This window comes from Osmia bicornis, chromosome 14, assembly GCF_907164935.1.
Source record: "Osmia bicornis bicornis chromosome 14, iOsmBic2.1, whole genome shotgun sequence".
NCBI lineage: Eukaryota > Metazoa > Arthropoda > Insecta > Hymenoptera > Megachilidae > Osmia > Osmia bicornis.
In genome coordinates, this window is record NC_060229.1 from 1,568,344 (window position 1) to 1,592,499 (window position 24,156).

General features: G+C 36.6%; 1 protein-coding gene across 1 annotated transcript in view; it reads right to left on the bottom strand.

Annotated features, from left to right (window-relative positions):
* LOC114872558 (metabotropic glutamate receptor 2) overlaps positions 1-22,793 on the bottom strand; it is a 70,030-nt gene extending 47,237 nt beyond the window's left edge. The window contains exons 1-2 of the mRNA XM_046288781.1: positions 22,521-22,793; positions 17,726-18,500 (exon numbers count right to left, since the gene is read on the bottom strand). Coding sequence (XP_046144737.1) covers positions 17,726-18,290 — 565 coding nt within the window. The 5' untranslated portion in view covers positions 18,291-18,500; positions 22,521-22,793. The remainder of the gene's footprint in view (positions 1-17,725; positions 18,501-22,520) is intronic.
* Positions 22,794-24,156: the final 1,363 nt, after the last annotated feature.

Here is a 24,156-nt window from a genome sequence, read left to right on the forward strand (position 1 = left end):
TTCGTAATCCTAATCGCCTTTCATCGTTGTGTTCCTTTTTGTATGAACGAATATTAATATTTCTTTACGCGCATCATTTTATTCAAACAAAATTTGTGTAATCGCTACAAGCGGCGATGAATTATTTCGAATTTACACCCTTTGTAGCCGTAATCGAAATAGAGTATCAGTTTACTGACCGAAAAACGAGACATGAATTTCGAGCAGCATCGAGGATGAAATTACAGATTCAATTTTTTATTTTCGTATACGGAAACGGAAGTTTCATACCGGATTGATATCGATGCAAATTGCCCGACAAATATTGCCACTCGCGAAAGGATAGATTCCGGAAGTTCGAGAATCTAGCACTTGGGAACTGGCATCACCCAACGCTCGTGTAAGTCTCGGATATGGGGTGCAATAAAATCTGAAGATGTCTATATCACCGTGGAGCATTCAATAAAGTGAAATACCGATGAATGTCGGAAGGAATTCTTCGTCACATCTGTTACCGGTGTTTTGTAACTAACGTTAAGTTGTCCAGTTTATGAATTTAATTTGTTCTTAAAAGATTATTTTTAGTAAAACAGATTCTACTGTTGTTAATAACGTGTAATAAACGTAACAGGCAATATTCCGGAATATTGTAATGCCTGTGGCTGTAATGCAGGTGTCAGCTGCTCAGACAACTCAATATTTACACGTCTGCGTTGGACGTTACAGAGCGTCACGTTAATATCCTAAAATGTATTGATCTGTAACATTAATTGCGCTAGAATCTTGCGTAGCATAAATTAAGATAATACAATTCATTTTCCATAATTTTTACAAAAAACACTCAACAAAAGAATAAAGGTAAATCCTATAAAGTTACCAAATCAGAGTTACTTAAAATAATAAAAGAAAAATAAGCAGAAAAATAGCAATATCTTAAAACAATATTTGCCAATTCAAATCAATAGTGCACCTGGTTATTTTTTTATTTTTTATTTTAATATCGACTTGTATAAATATTGAAGAAAAGGAAAGAATATTCATTTTTTCTTCTTCGAAGTGTTTTCATATTAAAAAAAATAATAGGACAGCTTCGCTGAGATGAATATTGGATCTTCGAGCGATCGGGTACAGGTGTCAATATTTGTTATCGGACACGCGGACAATAAAATGCTCTTTTACGTAAACGGCTGTCTCGAAATTTACGTGTCGAACGTGAAATTGCAATATTCTACACCATCGATTGAGAGCAGTCTCTGTGCAATGTTAACAAGGTAGCTGATCGATTCGATCACGTGTGGAATATCCTGTAATTTACACCGTGCTGTTTACCCATGTATGTTTGTTGCTTTGTCGAATCTGTCTCTTTAGGATTATTACTTCGCTTCTGGCGATTATTCAAATCACCGGTTGTTCTAGTTAACAACATAGTTATTATTAAACTGTCCATAATTTACGGTAGCAGGAAAATTGGATGTATGAATGTTCAATCAACAGTGATTAATTATGTAAATCACATTATTTATTAATTATTTTTTATTAAAGCGAGGTCTAAGGTACTTTAAACAAAAGAATTAAATATTGAAAATAATTAATTAATATTAATCAATAAAAATAAAATTAATAATAGTTAATAAAAATAAAAATTAATAATTAATAATTTAGAATTAGAAATATTTTTTTGGATTAAAATCGTCTCGCTACGGTCTGTGTTTACGCTTCAACGAGCGAGGCCCAGGAGCCTCGAGCTCTTGTAAACATAATAAGAAACCATACAGACGACACGGTCGAGTGCAAATTACAGAAACACCTTCAGTTGGGATCGAACGATCGGATCGTTCGCACGTGTTTCGTCGTGTGTGAAATTTACCATCGAAATGAGTTAAATTCGGGAATTGTGAACGACGCGTGGTCGCGAGTGTCCTCGAAGCTCGTAAAATTGCTCGCCGTACATACGTCGCGTTTAATTAATCGCCTGCATGGTATTAAATGTAAAATAATATCAAAGTGTGAATGTACTTCGTGAAAGTGATCATTTGGAGAATTATTCGGCCATTAACGAGGTGAGTTTAATATAATTATTAATGCTTTTATGGTGAATACAACGCAGAGATATTCGAATAAATTTATTATGATAAATGTAATCGTAGAAAACTATTTTCTTTTACTGTGTAAATTTAATAGTAGTTAGTGAAGCGGTTAAACTTTCGAGCAAACTTGAAGTCATCTGTTTTAATGGTAAGCGAAGTTTACAAACGATTACTACTCGTTTAAGCGTAAATTGCGTTCAACGTAGTAGAACTTTAGCGATCAGACGAGAACTGTGTTTTCTGTGCGGTTCAGTCGTTGACAAATAGTTGTCTGACTATTTCAAAGTACCGCATGCAACTTGCTACCTCACGAAACTCGAGTTTCGTTTCGAAATTTGAGAAACGGTAAAACGTCAGGATATTTTAGAGAAGATGAAACGATTACAAACGATCAAAGTGATTTTCTTTTGCGGTTTAATTCTTTCTCGAATCTAAAAACCTTGAATTCCTATTCAAATCGAATGCACCAACTCCTTTTTAAAATGGAGAACATCAGATTCTCGTTGAAAGATTGAGTCTTCTTTCAAGTTCAACCTACCGCACCATCTTAGAATTCAGAGTATCGAATCTTCTTTGAAACTGAAAATATCAATTCACTCTCGAAATTGAAATCGTTGAATCCTCTTTGAAATTGAAATTACCACCCCCTCACGAAATTACAAATACTCTTCTTCTATTTTCCTCGATTTGAATCACACAGTAATGCTTTTCTTATCACTAGAACCACTGACGTTCGATGCACGCTCAATTTTAAGCAGAAAATAATCTAGAAAACTCAATACAAAAAGGATGAAACATAATTTAATATATACATTTATTCTTTATTTCGACAATAATCAAAATACATTCCAACAAAACTAATTTCCCTACGACGAGGTGTTGGAATTTATAATACGATAAGTTGAGCGCACGTTTATGGTTAAATTAAATAAAATCAAAAATAAGTTATAAATCCTAATACTAATGAATTCTGACGTTTATGAAAGTGCGCGGTAGTAGGTGAACGGTCTCGACCGTATTAATTAACGACCGCAGACTGAATATGCAACAGTTTCCACGTAGTTGACGGAGGGATCGTTGTTGGAAATTATTTTAACGCTGTCCCAGGAACCGTGTGACGCCAAGACGGTAACGACTTTGGACAGGGTTACCGTGTGTGTACTAACAGTTACCATGGCGTTGTTGCGAATTATTCGAAACTTGCCAACCAACTTTGATTATTGTCTTGTCGTGGGTGCAACGATCTCTCGGTTTCGCGGAGTAGACGCAACGGATCGTTGATACGATGTGTCTGCATCTCGTAATTTAAGTTTACCATGTAAACGCGTCTAACAGTTGCTTAACGACGAGGATGCAAATTTTCACGATACACACGATATTTGGCGAGGCAAAGCTGCTGGACAGTTTATCCGTTCGTTATCGCGTTCAAACGTTTGTTTGCTAAACTTCTCACGTTTAGGTGTATATATATCACCGATTTAAAATATTGGTCCACCGTAAAGTGTTCAATTCTTCAAATATTTATTGCTTTAATCCCGCTGTTTCTCTCATTTATGCTTTCATTTTATGGTATTTGAAATTCATTTCATTTTGCGATACTGAAATATTTATTCACTTGCAATTCTTTAGAATGAAATCTTTAAAAATGGTACAAACTTTCTGGTTGATTTAATGAACAAACACCTACAATATAATTACCTATTAATAACATTAATATTTTTTTAATTTCAGAACTTTATTCAACTCCGTACCAAAAGTATATTTCTATCGAATATAAACTCGTGAATTTCAAGCCTCGAAACTCTGTTCTTTCCGTCTATTTATTTACTCCGATGATCGTTGATCTTTCGAACTATCGCGTGCAATGGTCGTAGGTAGAGGTAATTATCGAGCAAACGAAGTCAGCAGGTGTGTCAAAGCGTTGACTGATGCGTGAATTAGAATTCACCTATATCTGCCTCGAAGTTGTTGAAAGCAACAATCATACTTTGATAGGGGCTTTCTAATTGGTAGGAAACAAGGTGACGTGGGCGTGCTGATAACGGCACGGAAAATAGCTAGCTAAGTTTCGAATAGACGATGAAAAGCAATTACGATTTAATTTTTAAATTTGCGACGCGTCACCTTTCTTTTTTTACACATTTATCATAGTAATTTTTTTCGAGGAAGAAATTTATTAAGTGGCGGTCGAGACTGAAACTTCTGTCGACGAAGTTTTTGAAAAAATCAATTACCGATGAGGGAAACTTACTGTGACGAAATTCTCTTCGAGGACGTTAACGACATTTCCGATAAGTTCGCGATTTTCACTAACGTTCATGAGCTCGAGATTGACTTTGGATGAAGTGGAATGGAACTATCTTACGGGAACTTAATAATTGCGCAGGATTTTCCATCAAGTTCGAAATTTCATTCTCTTCCTATGACGAGGGAAATATTTTCCCCTTTTCATTTTTTCCTCGAGACTTAGTTTTGTTTGAAATTCAAAATATGGTATCAAAGGTTGTCATAAATAAAATTTTAATGAATGCCATATTTTGAATGCAAACAAATGATAGTTAATTTTAGATAAGGTATAACTGTTTGTTCGGCGCACTCAATTTTATGACTGACAATGCATGTCTGATGTAACTCATGCATTTCATGCGGCACACTTTATGCGACGGGCGTTTACAAAGTTCTACGAATTTAGTACGGCTGATAAGATAACGAGTTGTGGTCGCAGCATGTCTATCTTCATCTACAACTAGCGTTTCATGAGTTTACTTCTGACTGTTTCCGGCTACAAATGTGCTTTATGCGTGAAAAGCTCGTAATCTTTGTATCGTTGTCTTATCATCGTGAAAAGGTCATTGCCTTGTGTAATCATTCAGCGGATCGATTTCAATTGTCCGAATAAGAGGCAGCCGTGAGAAATAATGAAAATTATTTCAACCCGTTATTTATCAAATTTCTACGGTATTGAAAAATATTCAATCCCAATCGGTTAGCAAAAAATGAATTGCCTGGAGGAACAAATATTCTTCTATAAAAACAGCATGAAAGGATCGGTGGAAGGAATACGGTTGGAAATCGGTTCGATAAGCTTGCATATATTCATTCGACGTTTTCAGCACAAAAGTTATCCCTGGTGCGTGAGTGCGTACGTGATGTTGACCCTGATGGAAATTTCATGGTTACCGGAACGAAGCTTCTGCGAATGATCTTTAAAGGTCGCAGTTGCTCCCGATCGATCGAAGGGTGGTATTCGTTCGGCTTTCGATATTCCTTGAGCTCGTAAAAGAAATGGTTGGAGGATTTCATCGAGCAATATAAGAGACACCTTGTTCCTAAGCTCACTAGCTTGAAAGATCCACTTTAGATGGTCGTCCACGTTCGAGCCAAACTAATGGTCACAAAATTTCTTTTCATTCTTTTATTCGGTAACGGGAATGATTTTTATTTTTTAATTTAAAAAATCAGCATTCTTTCCTGTAAAGGAAGCGACACTCGGAAACAAATTTCAAAACGGTTATTATTTGACAGTAACGCAGGATATACAATTTCACGGTGAAATAATCCGTCCGGTTATTTTTCGCGATTCCGTGTCGGTATATCCCTAGAAGGAGGTAATATTAGTGAACCTACCCGGAACAATATAGTTTCGTGATTCACGAATGCTCGCGTGCGGCCTTTTAATACCCGGGAAGAGGATCACTGTTCTTTATTACCTCTCTTGCATTTCACCCCCTCTTGGTGTGTCTGTTATTTCATCTAGCCGTTGCTGCTTTCCTCGTTATCAACGCGCTACAGAACAGACACGAACTCTTGCAACGAGACCCCTGGAGATCGCGAATCGAAAATATCTGTCGGGTTTAACTTTTTATTCCTGGTTTTTGTTTAAAAAGAAATTCTCGCTCAACGTTTCAGAAAAGAATTTAATAGATTAGCTATTCAGTTTCTAGCGTGAAAATTAAATAAAGAATTTTCAAATTATTTTATTGCAATTTTTGTACTAAAATTGTCGAACATCTGAAAGGTAGTTTCATTATATAATGTACAAGTATCTAACCGTAGAATCTGACCAGCGAGACCTTTTTCTTGGCCATCTTTTACAAATGTTTTTCCTCGTAGAACAAGAATCGTTTGCTTAAACGAGGCAACGCTTAATGTCCGTTTTCTACAAAACAGTTTCCCTTCTACGTTCTACCATTTTTCAACGATGCGGTTTAGCGCTTGCCGGAATATATTGCAGCATGTTGGTTTCTAGCAGGAGTAAAAAGTGTTCTCTGAGCACGAATTGTCAAGATAACCCGGATACACACTGAGAGGTTGAAAAATTCGTTGAATCCTGTGCTTGGAAATTTAGCACTGATTTTGTAAACGATCTTGTTTCGAGTAAAAATTTATCAACAAATTAAAATTAAAAAATACAAATTGTATTATGCTGAATAGTCTTCGTTCATCGCAAGAAATTCATTAAACATTATTACTTGTTGCTTTTGTTCTGTTCCTTGTCACGTTGTTGCAGCGTTATTTCGCAAGTTACCGTCTTTAATAATGGAACTTGATAGGGTCATTAATATGTCTCGCGCGACCTGGCGGTGAACGAAACTTCCGTCGATAGTTTACCAGGATGAGTTTCACGGTTATTTATCCAGAAGGCTTCTTAATAGTTGCTCAGAATAGCTTAAAATCCAATTACATTCAAAAATACTAAGTGTAAAAGAGCAATAGTAGAGGAGACAGGGGTCAGACATTTAGAAGAATCAAATTAAAAGAATCAAGGAATATTACAATTATAATTCACTAAAGAAAAGTTACTTTAAAGTATCGAAAAGTCATTTCATTTAATATATTAATCAATTATAATTTTTGTTAAAAATCTGCTACAATGCTACTAATAGTTTTTATTTTATTTACAATGTTACTTCCGACCCCTGTCTCTTTTACTTAACCTCCATATTATCTTAAAGAGACTGCATTTATAAACTTTGAAGCTTTATATTCCATGAATAAATTAACATTAAATAATGCGACGAAATAGGACTTGAAATTCACTGAATCGTGATTTCGTCTGACTTATGCGCGAACGTTCTACTTAAACACTTCAGCAATCGAAGGTTTCCTTAAAAAGCGATTACAAGTTTCTCATAAAACTTTCTTGTTAAATTATTCAAACGCGATTCCCCCACCTATCTTTAGCAACAAATTTACATTGTTCCAGGTTCCAACATCAGACCTAACCAAAACACACTTCGACCGCGAAGCTATTCATTGAAGTTCTGCCCTTTAAACGCGCCGTACAAATTACAGTTCCCTTTCACCCTCTCTCTGTCTTTCTCTCTGTTTAATCAAATCAAAGAGAACGAACGTAGTCGTTGAACGAACTGTCCTTCTCGACGAGGAGATACGTTAGTCTCGTGCGATGTAATTACAGTAGTGTCACTTGTTCGTTACCAGATTACGTTGCTCAGTATCGATGACCCAAACAGATAGAGAATAATCTGCTCGTTTCGATTGTTGCGTTTATTGTACATTGTCGAGGGATCCGTCGATAGTACTTTCGAGGGTGTCACATGTTCCTAAAGGTGTTAACACATCGCTGACTGGAAGCCTGTTAATCTTACAATTAGGGTAATTACTGTGAGAGACTGGATCATTTTATTTTGAATTAGGCTTAGATCCCTAAGGTGGGCCTGGTCTTCTAAAAATATATTAGGATTCTAAACATTCCAAATTGCAAAATTACAGAATTTCAATATTCCAAATACCAAAATTTTAAGATTCTAATTTGTTCGCTACTTATACGTCTAAACCATGTTCCAGCAATCGTGGTTCTAGCAAATTTTTCAGTCATTTTTCAAGAGAAACGTTTGTCTATTTCTGTACCAAGTTCGTCTTGAAGATGAAAGGGCGGTTTGTGATTAATTACGACAAAGTTCGCGAAAGCTTAGGTCGTGTAATCCTCAATGAATGACCAGGCGCACGTTCGAAACGCTGCTCGACCACTGACAAATGCCAGTTATTCATAGGTAACACAGGGCTATCCATGGAAATTCTAGCGTGTTTGTATAGCTATTCGAGGCTAACCAACGAGTAGCTGGTTCGATGGATGTACCGTGGTTTGCACGTTACTACCTAACATGACAGAGTAATGCACCAGTTTATTATGGAATAAATTCCTAGATGCTTCGGGCGAGTAGATTGAACCGAGTCGTGTTCACGATTGGTTACGAATAACCAATAACCAAAATTTTGTCGATACGAATTGAATTTCACTGTTATCGAAAGAACAATCCAGTTTGAAATTAACATCTCAGCCATTCGTTTTAATTACACAGCGCTATTAAAAATAATTGAAACATTCAGAAATCACTCGGTACGAAGTATTTTATTCAAAATGAATGGAAGTCTTGCAGTGTTGCGACTAAACGAGGACAAGCATTATCTTGAATCAGAATCACTGCTTTAGTTTGTTTTCTTCCATGTTTCTTGAATACTGCTTGCTTTATGATACTTTCAAGCATGCAACAGTGATTATAGCTTCACGATTCTGCTACGACGACCAAGTATAAAATGACTGTGACTGAAGCAAAAGAATCATTTGTCGGAGGAATACAAAAGCTAGCAAGAAAATGAGAACAACGTGTTAAGTTTAAAAGCCATTACTCATTTCAAAATGCTTTCATAATGATTCAAATTTGTAAAAATTTATTAAAATTTTTTCCTTTTGATTAACGTCAAAATTTCTGTTAATTTTCTAATTTATTAATAGAGTAGAGGAACGTGTCCTGAACTGTAAATTATATTAAACAGAAGAAAAAGGAACGAAACGTTATTCTTTCTATCGTAAAATGGTTCTCTGTCTTGTTAATCACATTTTTCTTCGACAAGAATAACAGAGAGTAGCTTCCCATTGGCGAGCCTCGAGGGTTGGATTGATAAAATGGGCTGAAAGTTCCCATCGGGATCCTCTTGAAGTGTCCTCTGTCGCTTGGGGCGTGTTTCAAGAGCCGTTTCAGAAGCACATTTTCTGTAAAGGATTTCACGTTCACGAAGATGGCCGCCTTCCAATGAATGATGAAGCCACTGAAGTTAGAACAACGGATGCTATGTTCGAACGGTGTTTATTAGAGTTTCTAAGGGGAGGAATCGTTGAGACCTTTTCAATTTATAAAGCGAATTTTTTTGACGTTTTTCAATGGTATCGCGTTTCCTGTGGTTGGTTATTTATTGCTCCCTTGTGATAAATTTGATTTTCCTGTCTGTTTTCAATTTCACGTTATTGCTTTCCTGTGGATTCTTCTTATCAGAAGTGGTTTTTTTTGTTCTTCGAGTACCTTTAATAAAAATTTGTGGATTTCATGATTGCAGATACAATGTTTGCTATAAAAATTTCGCCTGTGTCAATTTTACCCAAATGATGGAAGGGATTCAAAAAGTGAAACAAAGTTTGACGCGTATAGGTACAATATGAATATTTGAACTTATGAGAATCCATTGGACCTGTAAAAAAATTTTAGCTAAAACGATGCTTTCTCCCTCATGGTGCGATAAAACTTTACAATGCCATCTACAGAACTTCTAAAGGCAAAGTAAAAAAATGTTTATACCTTGAAAGCATCTTCATCTACGAAGAAATCATTACTATCACGAAACAGTCTCCTCGCTAATGGCTTATCTTGTAACTTTTATCGAACAACTTTCTTATTCTTAGTAACTTGTAAAGTGTTGTCATAATAATACAGTCAAGCCAGAGAATATCTTCAATTTCTTTAATCTCAATTTATTGTTCAGCTTTTGAAGTACATATTTTAGGTACACGTTCATATCTGAAAAAATGTGTTTCCTTTGATTTAAAATTTAAAAAGAAAAATGAAAATGCTTTCATTTCTTCAAGGATCGTTCCCCGCAAGTGGATGAATCCTGTCTCAAAGGAACGTTATTAAATATTTTATAGCGGTTTCGGAAGTAGATCTATATCCCTTAGAGAATGTCGCGAAATGGTTCTCGAAGACACGAGGGTTCTATTCAAACTGGCAGGTGATAATGGATAGCGTGTGAAATACATTTACGTAGGAAACCCGATCCCTTTCAATGTGTGAAGGCACGCGGTGCACGAAATCTCCATGGAGCGATTCGATTCTCCTTTCTTTGGTCCGTTTTAAAGGTAAAGAGATAACACTTGGTTCACCACCTCGGATTTTTCTTTCTTTTCGGTGGTGATTTTATGTGTCTGGAATCCACTATCGTTCTTACCGTTGAATTTTACCACGTTTTTGACCTCTGAATGAATTGTTCCATACCATTAGCTCTTGCGTTTATGAATTGGTACGTCCGACTTTAATTGAAATATCATTTCGTCGATCTGGGTCATGATAAACCCGTCTGTATAGCTGGAGGTTAATTACGAGCTCAGAAATAAAATTAAAAAAACTAGTCATAACAAATTGACGGAGAAGCGAGTTGATCACTCGGACATCTAAGATCATAATTTAAAAACAGTGTCTTGGGAGTACCAAGTTTTATCGTGCAGAAGGGAACATTCACCCAGTACCAGATGAAATATCTTGGAGAAAGGTAATCGCGTTAAATTTCAGTGAATTTCGGTCAAATTTACGACGATACTTCTTCACAGGGGTGGGACGTGTTGAAACGTCGGATGGTCGAGGTTTCTTCAAGAATTCCGAGGGGTTTAACGCGACGGGCTCGTTTTATCTTTCCACGAACCGCTTAGGATATCGAACCATTCTCCATGCTGCTACCTGTGATCTTCATTTTTAAATCTTAAACATCGTGTAAATCAAAATTAAAGAGTCAAATTAAAGCTGAAGTATCGGTAATTACTGTAGAGCTAAAATTAATATAAATTAATTTAAAATCCAAAGTGCCATTTAAAAATCAGCAGACTGAAAAATTAATAAACATTGTGAACGCGTTAAAAATGTTTACCTTGATAATTAAATTTTCAAAATGAAATTCAAAGCTCAAAGCGCGTATCCTCTAAAGCTTTCACAAGCTATTATATCTCAAAAAACTAACAGCAAGGGTTTAATGAAAAAGGTCAAAAATTACTTTCGCATTAATTTTTTACAACCTAGAATTACACGGTTCAGAAAAGAAGAAATAATTTCCAGGTGTTGCTCAGAAGTCTGTACAGATTGTAGCAATTTAATGAGGTGCTCTGCGGAAAAAATTTCAATGGACATTTTTTTTCGCGAATTTCGTGCGACGTAAATTACGAGGAATTCGTTAAGGTTTTTGGTAACTTCGTAACGTTTCCTTTCTATTTTTTGTTCTTCTCTTTCTCTATGATTTTCAGTTCACTTTGTCATTATGCAATTTAAATGTGGGTCAGGAAATAATGTATATACATTATATGTATGTTTCAACGAGGACAGGTGATGACCCTTGACCGTTTTTATTATTATTTTGTTTGCCGATGTGTTTCATCGCTTTTCAATCGCGAATGTATTTTCGTGTATCGTTTCACATTTTATTCAACGTTCGTTTGCCAGGTTTCATTTCATGGATTACAGAATTCGAAACGAATTAATGGTTTACACAGTCGGGCGCAATTGTCGCGAACGTGTGAAACATGGATTTAAACCGGGATCGATTCATCGATACGCATTGTGTCAAATTCTGATGCTTAATAAATGTGAACGTTTTACGTATTAAAACTTACGAATTGTACGTATTCCCTTTTTAAAACATCTCGTCGATCGTGACTGTTAATAAACAATCACTTTAACAATGGATACAGAACGACATTATTCCTTTTAAGGGGGTAGCTGGAATATTTGGTTTAAGGATTGAAGGATTTATACTACATTGATCAAAATAATTGGAGCATTTGTTATTCGAAAGCTTTTGTTCCTAGTACTTTGTATGGTTTTATAAATAACAGTGGATTTGTATTGTGCTCGATACTGAAAGATAGGAAATATTATACAAACTGGCAATTGTAATATAAATCATATTATTAGATTGGTGCAAAAATAATGGCTGTTCTCGTATTGTTTATATTGCAGTATCGATATTTAAATAAAATTGTAAAAGTGGTGTTATGTAGACACCACTGCCATTTTTTAGTGTGTCCTTGTAAAATCAAAGTTTTTATTGATTTTTTCAAGAAATTAAGCTTTAAATGAAACTTGCCTACGTTACATTTTATCGCGACGTCGTTAAGCACCCATGCATTCACTTTACAACCGCGTAGATAAGAAAATCGTTGGACAATGAAATATTAAAGAACACTGCAAGTATGCTTGGAATTTATAACTCGCGGCCGACTGGTACATAGTTTAACTTATCAATGCCCGATCGGTAATTACTACCTGGAACGATAATTGCCTCTGCAGAATGCATCGATCGATGTAAGCGTTCCATCTTTCATTTGCGGGATGGAAAATTTTGACGAAAGTTAGAGACGTGAGGGTATCAAACGGTGTGCACGCGGATACGCAATCGGACGCGAAACTTGCAAACTTTTGGCGACAGTTCGCACACGAGTTCTCCTCGCTGTCAGCTCCAATGAATTACGTCAGACCGCGGGAACGGCGCGAGTTTTCCATAGAAACTAGTCGAACCTATGCGACGGTGGTTTTCGAGTTTCTCATCCGGTTGAATGTTTTTATCGGACAAAAAGGAATTTCTCTTTTCTCCGCGAACCTTTCACCGAAATGTGCGTTAAAATATCATTTCAGAAGAAATACGAACGTACGAGATCCGTCTCCGCAAATTGTTGAAAGACTACTCGGAACAGGTGTCGATGGATATTAAGCGGAATATTGGCTGGAAGGATTGAAATTTTTTTCCGCGAAACGATTCCGTTTTTACTTGTATCAATATTAAAGTTCATCGGAAACTTATAGCCTTCCTGTGAAAACATTTCGCCCCGACAATCGGTACTTTCATCAAAGGCACCATTGATGTCCTCAAAGTCGAATGAAATAAGAAACGAGGGAAATTCTTGTCGAGTTTCCTGTTACCCCTGCCTCGATATCAAGTTATTAAGTTTCTTTTGTCTGCGAACTGATGTCGTAGCACAAGCATCGGGGAGGTTCGGACTATCGAACTCCGGATCGAGTGACATTCTATTTTTCTCAAGTATCTCGGTTTGATAAAGTGTCTCTCTAGTCTTTAGTTTGTTTCCGTGTTTTCTTATTGTTTTTGGCTCGAGTTTCGCGTCAAGTGTTCTTCGCGAAAAAGAAATGAACATGATATCTCATAGTCGAAGTTAATAAAACATTTGTAATTAGGAAAATCCATGGCAAAATGAAAACGAGTGTATTTTTACATACTTATTAATAGCTGTTGTTAATAGCGTGCATAAAACAATATTTCATTTTGCCTCGCCATTTATCTTTGTCCCAATTTACCTTAATTAATTTTCACACGAATTCATTCGGTTAACGAGCTATTATTGAAATATTTTTTAGCCGAATGAATCATTTGAATTAAAATTGCACCCCATTCGCTTTGAAATATTATTTTAGAATTATTAAAACAAAGCGGATGGTGATATTTTTTCAATCAGAATCAGAATATTAAAGAAGTGCTCGTTAATAGGCGATGAGAAATGTTGGAGTTTTAATTGCAAGAGTTTCTCTTTATTCGTTCGATAATCCGGTGAAATTGTTCTGAGAGTCGTTAATAGGTGCCATTCGAGTGAATGACGTTCGATGCAGTGAAATTGTTCTATATTCGTCGGACGATGTGCGGGGAGAATTTTTTTTCATTTATCGGGAGAACGTGAGAAACCGTCCGGTTATCGAGTTTAGAATTTTAATGACACCGGGCATGGTGAAACGGTGATTAACCTCTATCCATCACAGCTGCACAGTGATTTCCCGGATACGACCCTTGGCACCTTTCCATATAATTATTCTCCATTCTCTAATCCGTGTTCATATTTCACGGTCATATAATTTAAGGAAAATTTTTGTTAAAATGTCCTCTAGAATAAAATTTCAGTAATTTATGTCATTGAATCGTATGGGAATTTTTAATATATCTCCACTGTTGACGTTCTGTGCAGGTAAGCTTCTTAACTAGCGGGGTAGTATTGATAAGAGCCACCTACGAAGAAAGCTGTTTCAATTTCACTGCTATCAGTTCTCGATAGAGGTGATATAAAAGCATTTTCTCGTCGCAGAGCTCTCGTAATCATTTAAATACGAATTGCTCTGGAAATCGTGTAAATTATCTGTCGAGTCAATGAAAGCAGAGTTTATCGGTTCTGATTTCTTTCCCTCTTCGCGAAAGCTTTCTCGAAGAAAAATAAAAAGATTTCATAATAATATGATTTTCCATTGAAATCTCGTCGGTAGAGACCAGTCGTTCGTTGAAAATGACGCGAATCAAGTTCACAATGACGCGAAGAAATGGTACACGAGTTTCCAGTGAATTTTTATTCAAATCCCTCCACATAAAGAATTTCAAAGGAGCCCGACGCAATCTACCGGTATAAAAGTCTGCTTAAATATTCAGTATTCTGCGGTAAAGTAATTTGGCCGGTCGGCCAAGAGCAACGTAACGGGCAAACGGAATATTCATATGACGAACCACGTTCGTTTTTACGATACGACAGTCAGGCAAGCAAGTTATTTCATTGTTGAAACTCATCAGGGATTTCTGCTTCAATTTCGAAGACGCGAAAGCTTCTTCTGACCGCAACGTTTCGCGTGATTCGACTTGAAACGAGCTCTGGATTAAGAGGCTCGATAACGCGAACCACGGAACGTTAATGAGAAATAATCAGAGAAGTATCCTTTCTCTTTTGCATGTCTGATAAAGCGTGTACGACATCAGGTTGCTTTGTTTTATTGACCGAGAAACAGGAATATGACGCTGAGGGTTTATCAAAATTTTTTGCGAATTATCGCACCGGTCATAAACTTACGCATTCGCACAGGAAATCGCTCGACCACCCCACATTTTCTAGATACTTACAAAATTCCATTTTTCAAACAATTTAAATTATGTTAATTTTATGGTAGCAGTAATCAGATATGTTGCATTATATTTGAATTATGGTGATTGGTATGCAGGTAGAATTTGGGGCGCAATACCGTATGCAGTATGTGTCATGCATGTAATATAATGTTATGTCGACTTGGAATGAGAGTCGACATTTGGGAACTTAGGTAACTCTTAGTCGTCTGGGTTGACAATTGAAGGGTTAATTGCTCATTAGATATTAGAGTTTGCGTTTGAAAATTAAGTTTTACTTGTCATTGTATCATTTACTAACGTTACGTTTATTCTTACTAATAAAATCTTCACAAAATTTCATTTAAAAAATTAAAGATAACATTATGAAAAATGTTAACATGGAGAGTGGTTGATGATCAAAGCTCCAGAAAGTATGCAAATAATTTATGTTGAATAATATGGAGTCGGCAAACTTGCTTGCGTTTAGTATAAGTAATTTCACGTCACTGTCAGACCATTCTTTATGTCTGGTTAATCGAATTTCCAATGTTCATTCAGCGCTGCTTTTAATCGCGTCGACCCATATAATTGGCGAACGTCTATTTCACGACTGCCTTGAATTCGAAGTCCCGTCGCCTCGAAAGATCCTATTTTTCACGGAGAGTAGACCGGCTTTGTGTTCGTTCTCCTTAACGACATTAAGCCATTAACGAGGCAACTGCAGTTGCGAAACTGCATCCTCGAGCTCGTGTTAATTCTCTCTTCATGACGGCGAAAGGAGTTTTCTTCGTGGTGGCTTTCTTTCGTTCGCTGGTTATTCGCGAATCAAAAGATGATTGAAAACGTGCTGGATTATACAAAAAGGTTGATGGTTCGTGTCGTCCAAAAATGAATGACAATTTGTTAGATGAATTTCTGATTCGAAGTAATGTGATTTCCTTTCTATTTGAGATCCAAATGCAACGGTATTAATTAAATTATTGTGCAATCACCCTTTTGGAAGGATGATAGACACGTTCGGGTTCAATTAATTTATTAATTAACTTTGAGTTGCCGTTTGGTTATTATTAGTCGATGGATGTTTGAGGAAACATGCTTTTAGAGAGCAACTTTGCCGTTTAATTTAATCTTTTATTAATTGGATCAATCTAAACTTGTGAAAGCAAGATGCGTTTTATATTTAATCTAACAAGCAACATTCAATTATTGTACTATATTTTGCACTAATATTTACTATCACTATTTTTCTCTTACTCATTGTACCATTGTTTTTTTTTTATCACAATTGTAGTTCATACATCGTTTCAATAAATCCCAACCAACAGTAGTTTCTATTTTCCTATTGAAATATATACTTCGGCATTATGTTTCTATTTATACATGCATGCTCGTCAATATTCTGCTCGGATCTCAATATTTCAGTCAGTGACAAACAAAGACCGATAGAGAGTAGAGAATCGTCACTTTGGAATTGTTTGAAAATAGGGAACGTTTGGAGAGCGCAGGATAGTTATTCCAAAATTTTTGCAAATAAATTAGAGCGCTAGAGGTAGGTAGGAATTTCTTTTCTTCCATAGTTTATGGTCGCTGCGTTAACGATTCAGGAAAATCGTTATACCCGCTTAGTATTACGTCTCTGTTTTGCATCTCTCCCATTAAGACACGAGGACAGAGTGTGTGGTCTCTTTAAATGGAGTCATCCGCGAGCGGAAACCGTTTGAATAGAGCTCTAATTTTTAGACGAGGAGCTCCGTGGGGCTGACTCGGAATGTCGGTCAAATTTTTATGAAGAAATCTCTGAATATTCTTTCGTTGTTCCTGCATATTTTCTCTTAAAGAAGAATTTAGAATAAAAGATTAAAAATTTTTATATTTAGGGCAGATGATAAGGGTCAGATAAAATATTTTCAATCATTAAGAATTTTCACTGCTTTTTTTATCATCAGATTGTTTTCAAGAAATATATTGCTGAAATTTTCAGCACTCGATCAGTGTATACATATATGCACCTGTGTCTTTCATTAATTAAAATCCTTGCACTCGAGTTAATTAGCCCTGTCACACGGCTGAAAAATGAATTTAGCGATTGGAAAATTGAGAATATTCATTGATATCATTATTTCTGTTGTTATAAATATTATATAGTTTTGATTTTTTATCAGAATATTAAAAAATGATATTTCAAAATCAAGTTTAACAATCTTTCATCACGAACAATATAAAACTTTCAATATCTGCATGTACAAATGCATTTCACTCTCTATTTTTTATTGATCTTATCAGAGAAAATCATCTTCCATTATATTTGACCTGTATACTCGAAAACATTCGATGTGCCGATTTATATTCACATCGGAATTTGCATTTATATTAAAGTCGAAATATAAACGGGACATATCACGAGTCAATTAATCATCAATCACCGTGAACATTGCACCTAACTCGTTTACAAATAGGGAACAATTTTAAAACTCGCATCGCTGCGAGTTTAATTTATAAACAAGTTTTGTTAAATTATTTCTGTAAAAATAAGATTTATGAAGGTAAAAATAATACTTTTTTATCATGGAGTGACAGTCCAAGCGATAAAATCTGAATTTAAAAGAGAATATTTTATTTTCAATAAGTTTCAAGTCGTATATAAAAGAAAATGAAAAAAAATAATTTGACGCTCCTGGCAAATAAAATTATTCGCTCTGTTCCTGGAAAATTGCGCGGTAGTTGGAATTTTAACTCACCTTTTATAAAATCCACTGCCATTTCCAATCCGTACGTGTCCTTATCACAGTCGTCGAGGATGTGCGCTCCAATTTTCACGCCTGGCACGATACCCTCCCCTTCGTTCAGCTTATCCAGGGTGTAGAGCATGGCTTCGAGGGCTTGTACACCGCCCTGCGGCATAACGGGTCCGCAAGTCACCGTGTCCTCCCTTTCGTGCACCATCATTAAACCTCCCAGCACGAGATCGCCCTCGACCACCGCCTCTTTCTTCACGGGCCAAGTGACTTGGACGTGCGTGTTCAGATCCATTGATCGAAACTGTCGTCGACCGTGTCGAATCAGATGATGAGTTTGCGGATTTTCCAAACGGAAGTGGATCGCACGTGGACGTAGACGAACGCGATCCACCTCGCCGTTCCTTTCATCGTCGTCGAAATCCATGAAATTCGATCGTTCGACGCGATCGTGCGAACGATCATCGTTTCGTTGTTCATTTCGTAAGGTTGAAATCCAAGGATCGCCTCGCTCGTGGTTGGCCGAGCAACACACGCAACCCAACAGTACAAGCAACAGAAACTTCATGACTTCATAGTCGTGGCGCGGTTAACCGGTGACACTGTCCGATCGTTGTGGCGTACTATGGGGTTGGTAACGTTTTGTACAGGGGATTGTTAATGCTGCCTCGTTAATGGCGTTGCTCGCGATCTAGATTTCATGGGCCGGAGAACAGCGACGTTTAATTTCGTCGCATTGCAGTCTCGATCGTGCCTTGCTAACGGCATGCTGAATTCTCTGTTTAGGAGAAAGGACACTTGTTTCAGCTTTCGATCGAAGGTTTTTGAATAAATTTTCAGAGAGATAGATTATGGTGTTTCTTCGAAGGTGTAATCGTTCGTTTCACGAGTTGATTTTTTATTTTTCATAATTCTTCTGAATTTTATTCTAGTATTTTCTTCGATGCATGAAAGTTTTTCGTTTGGAAATTGGAGAGGCTAATTTTAATCGATGCACTGTGGTATACATTTCGTAGATCTGGGTCATGATTGACCCGGTCACTAGCGTTTGAGGGCTAAGCAAATTATTGATGGAAAGTGAACCTATTTGATGCTACTAAATTTATTTCGATGCCAAATTGAGCAAATTGTATATTCCCTTTTTGTTTACTAGAATTTTATTAGAAATCGTGATTTTGAAAACGCATCGCGTAATTGTTTTAATCTCAACACAGTTAACATTCTCTCTGTTTTTATTTCAGACCTACTGTCCAGGTGCAACCGAAAAAAGGTCCTCTAGATTTTAATTTACTTTGTGATGAACATGCATATGCAACAGCAAAAAGGATCGTATCTACAAAAAGCATCACGGTGAGTTATTCCACTTTAAAACGGATACTCCGTTTCATGTTTACAATTCATTTATCCTTCTTGCTTTGTCGTCACTCTTGCGTTTCTTGTGCGTTTCGATGAACAACTTTGCACCGTGTTATTCTCTCAAAAAGCAAATCGTCGAGTTTGGTTCACAAAGTGGAACAAGATTAAAAGTTGTAAGAACGTCTATCTTTATATAAAAGTTAAAATTGTGAAATTAGGAAGTTGGGCCATTTAAATTTTAGCGATTGCCTCTATTTCGATCCGTTCCCCTCTGTGAACAAACCACGGTGCTCAATTTCTCTCGTACAACAGATCCGTTTGCCAAACGAATTCGACACGTTCCACGCGTGCACGGTATCAAAGGGTAGATTACAAAGGGCACGCGAACTATCGGAATTCTTTGATTGGATAATCTTGGCCACCCTTCGGCTGCTACCTTGGCGTCGCAACTTTAAATTACTTGCGATTCAGCTCGGTTCTCTCGTCGATAACGACTCGGTACTTCCCTCGAACTAATTAAAAACTTGGACCTGCTGTCTCTCGTGTCGAAGCTCGCCGGTTCGGTTTTTCCTCCTGTTTTAGAGCTGCGCCTCGCGTCGTAACTTGTTACTGAACGTACCTGTTGCGTGAGCCTCTGTTCGGTCTGGCTTCTCGATGAAATCCTCTGTTGTCACGCTATTTTCGAGTACGGCACATTTTTGGACGACAGCCGGGTTTTTGGAAGCCGACAAGCGTGACCCGCCACCATAACCAGCACCCTTGCAACCTGGCCGTATTACCTGTTGCGCTTCTGCAACTTCGTGCACTATCTGATCGCTCTTCGGAGAGTCGCGTTGTCTCTGAACTTCTTAGACATCGTTGATCTCTCCAGAGAGGTCTTGGATACGGTTCCAGTCGATATAATAAGGGTGGACGATTTCAGGAGAGATTTTATTAAAGTTAGAATAAAGATTTCTCGGCAACTTTTTGAGCCATCGGTCACGACATGAAAAAGATTTCTTATCAACGATAGTTCGCTCTTTGTAATCCACCTTTCGAAGATGTATGAGTTGGATAACGACGAGAAAATGAAGAGCGATGGATATTGGGAAGCTAATCAATCACATACAAACCATCAGTCTTATAGATTACACGGTTATACCATATTCAGCGTTAATATGCACCTTCCTCTTAAGGGAGAGCAAAAGTTAGAGAAGTTAGTGTAATTATTGGTGAAAAGATATTTTAAAAAACAGTTTCCTAGATTCCTTAACGAGATTTGGTGACAAAAGATCGTAGTTATAATTTGGAGATATGGTTCATGGGAACGTTAGTTTCCGGCGTGCTAATGAGTAATGATAACACGTCATGTGTGAAATATCTCTCGTACATTTGCACGTTATGCTACAAGAATTTATGATACACACTGGATGATAACGAAATGAGAGATTCGTATCAAAATTATTTGATAAAAGGTAGACCAACAAATTATTTTTAAACAAAAGGGTTAAATAAATATTTGATCGGAAAGATGCAAGATTTTTCAAGAGTTAAAATCGAGGTGTTCGCATTTGAGATCTTTAATTTACCACCTTCTAATTCAATAATAAAGGATTCGATGAATCAAGCTTGTTAGAGTAGCGTATCGAGGTATCGTAGATAAACTTCCTTCGAATTACGTTCAATACGTTTAATGAACCAAGAACGAAAAGGTTCAATCACATTAAGTAAAGCTTCGCTTCTTTGGGAAAGGAGTTATTCCGCCGAAAGGTTACACTTTGGAAAGTTATCTAAATGTAAAAATAAGGATTACTTAACGTTTCAAAGTATACGATACAAATACTAGTGTTATTAGGACGTAAAAAAAAGTTATCAGAGCAAACAGAAATAAAGTGGGGCTAATGGTAGTTAATAATACGCGATACAGGTAATACGAGGGTAGTCAATGTCTATTAGTGCTCTTTACGAACTATACAATTCCGAAGTACCATTCAATCAACCGTTCCATTAAACGTTCAATTTTCCAATAAGTACTCGTGTATCAGTTATTCACAGCTCATAACTCTAAATTAGAATTTAGTAATCCATATCGTCAACGCTCATTTTAGATCAATTTCATATGAAATGATGATTGAAATGGAAAACAAAATTCCTACGAATTTCAAGTATTAAATATTTGAAATTTTTAATATTTTCAGTTGCATATTTCTCAAATTTTCCTTTGATTACAGTTTTAAAATTAAAATGTTTTTGAATCATATGTGTTCTAGATTCAAAATTCTTCAAATTGCAACACTAATTTAAATATTTTCAGTTGCATACTTTTCACCAATAAATTATACAACCTACGAGTGTTTGAAACTTCATATTTATTACATTTTTCAAATTAGGTCGTCCTTGAACCATGTATGCTTCAGATTCGAAATTTTACTTTTTGATAAAATTAATTCATTTTGACTGCTTATCGAAGTGTGTGATCTATCATAGAAATGAAAAAAAAAAGAATAAAAGAGGAAGTTCATTGGGACAACATTGGTTTCTGTTTTGCGATAGGCGGATATAACCTGACGTTATCACCGTTTCGCTTGTCCATTGAAAACAAAAAATTGCACACAGCACCCTTTCAGGATGTGCAACTATTTTTTTCTTTCATCCATTCGTCTGTTTTCATGCGAACTTTTATAGTAAAAAAAAGAATTTTTGCCTGCAACGTTGTTTGTACAATCTATTAATTAAATTGAACACAAACAAATTTTTCCAAATTTTCAGAACAGAAATTTGAGAAAATGGATAAAACAAATAAAACACTCGAGTACTCGCGAATTTTTTACAATTATTTTCCAACGAAATCGTCCCTTAGACGTAAATCATTTAAAGGCAATTTGTTCGTTTCTAACTGCACGTTCGCGTGGTTAATTCGGTGAACATTGAGGAGCTACGAAAAAACATTAATTACCAGCAGCACCGAAGTAATAATGATGTTACAACTACTTTTTACCCGACACGTTCTTTCGATAATTAAATTTTTCATCAACGAACTTCCCTCTCAAGACCCCGGGAGCGTCTCGAATTTCGTTCTTAAAGAAATTGCTCAACTTTTAAAAATGGTTTCTGAAATGAGAAACGAAGTTCGTATCTATTTCACGAGGAATCATTTAGGGGCGCGTGATGAAAATTTCTCAACAATTTGTCTGCCGTGTATCGTTTCGCGTAAATTACAATAAAAACCGCAGGTGTTACTTAACGAAGGGCGATATTTTTGAGAATCCTCTGGAGAGAGGCCAATTCCAGAAGCAATCTTCCAGAGTGGTTTTCACGTTGTGTCATCTGGCGAGCCATAATCTTACTGATATTAGCAATATTCTTTCTAATTCAAACGATCCTTCTAATACATTTTCTTCGTATCGAACGATCACACCTTCTTGTATCTCGATCATTAAAATACATTGAATCAAATGCTTACGAGTTTCGATATAGATTTCATGGAAACGCGTCGGAAGTTTGGAAGAAACTGGTACATTTTTCGTCCACCTGTTTGATTCTTCTTCAACGTTCCTTCGAGGCTCGTTATTCGGAAGAGCCCCGATCGGAACGGACAATAGAAGTCCGATTCTTGTTTTATTCAGTCGAATGGTAAGTTTGAAAGAGTTCTTCGAAGCGTTCACAATGAAAACTGGTACATTTCGATGATCACCGTGTCGAGAACAGAGATCAGTAGTTTGTTAATTTCTTTTTTTTAAATATCAAAATCACAATGAAATCGAGATGTAAGCACGCTGTTAAATAGAAGAACGTTCGTAGTTGCGATGATTCGAACGACGTCGGGATCAAAGATACTTTTCTGTCATGTTTCCACGATTTTCGTCGTCGATCGGTCGAAGAGCGCGCGCACGCCGCTCCGTGCCATAGCAGCCACTGACTGGCTCTGCGACTGCATCAACACTACCCTCCTGAAACGTATCAACCCTCTTCCACCCTCTGCTCCACCATCTTTTCCCTACTACCCTACCTCTCCCTCTCTTTGTGACCGTTTCACGCCTGCTGTCCCCGCTGTTCGAAGGCTGCCGCCTTTTATTTTCCCGTGAGCGACCGTTTAAATCGTCCATCATAATTCTCTCGGTCTACAGCGTGAACGCGTCGCGAGAGTGGAGAAGAGAAGAGAGAAAAAGAAATGAAAGAAGTCGGTGGATTTTCCTTTATTGTTCCATCGTGGTACCGCGGAGTCGATGCTGCCCTGACGGTCGTTTAATCTTCCAAGAAGTACTTTGATAAATTATCGTTAGACTCTGGTGGAAGCTAATCTCGCGATGAGCAGTGTTGCGTGTAGGGATAAAGGGACTGAAAAAGGGTGCCACTGTGAAATAGATTTGTGGCAAACTATGGGATTCGTATTTTTCTTAGTCGTTGTTTAACTTCTTGATGGATGCGTTAAATGTAGTATAGTCCAGAAGGTGTTTTCGTTGATTAAAGGAATAAAATTCAAGTTTTGTGATTTTGCAATTGGAAGGAGGATTACACTTATGCCTGGTTGTACTACCCGACCTGAAACACCCTATATTTAACCCTTTGATATAATTCCAAATTCGAGCGGTTTAAATTTGAATATTTCAATTAACCAAGTTAATTTCAAATTCTAACATTTCCAATATTTGGATATTCTAATTCGCTGAAGCTTTCAAATTCGGCTCTTTGAAGGGTGTTGAATATTTGATTATATTAAATTTCTTAACATACCGGTTTTCATTTCACTCAGCCATCGCAAATAAATTCCATAAAGATTCCCTGCAGAATTTATTAGGGGCTATTAGGTGGGCTTAAATATGAAATCCTTTGAATTTTCTTGAGCGAACGAAACAAATGGTTCCTTTGTTTCGTTCCTGAACGTTCTCCCCTTTTTTTTTAATGCTCCCTTTTCTTTTCCCATCGTAATTGTTTCAATTCTTAATATAATCCTTGAACGCGAAGAAATATTTAACAAGTCGCCGGATTCAATGAAGCGAATCGTATTTCATAAATTAGATAATAATACTCGAACCAATCGAAGTAATTGGAAAATTACATTTTTCCGGGGATACTTAATAATTTCTTCTCTGCTAATT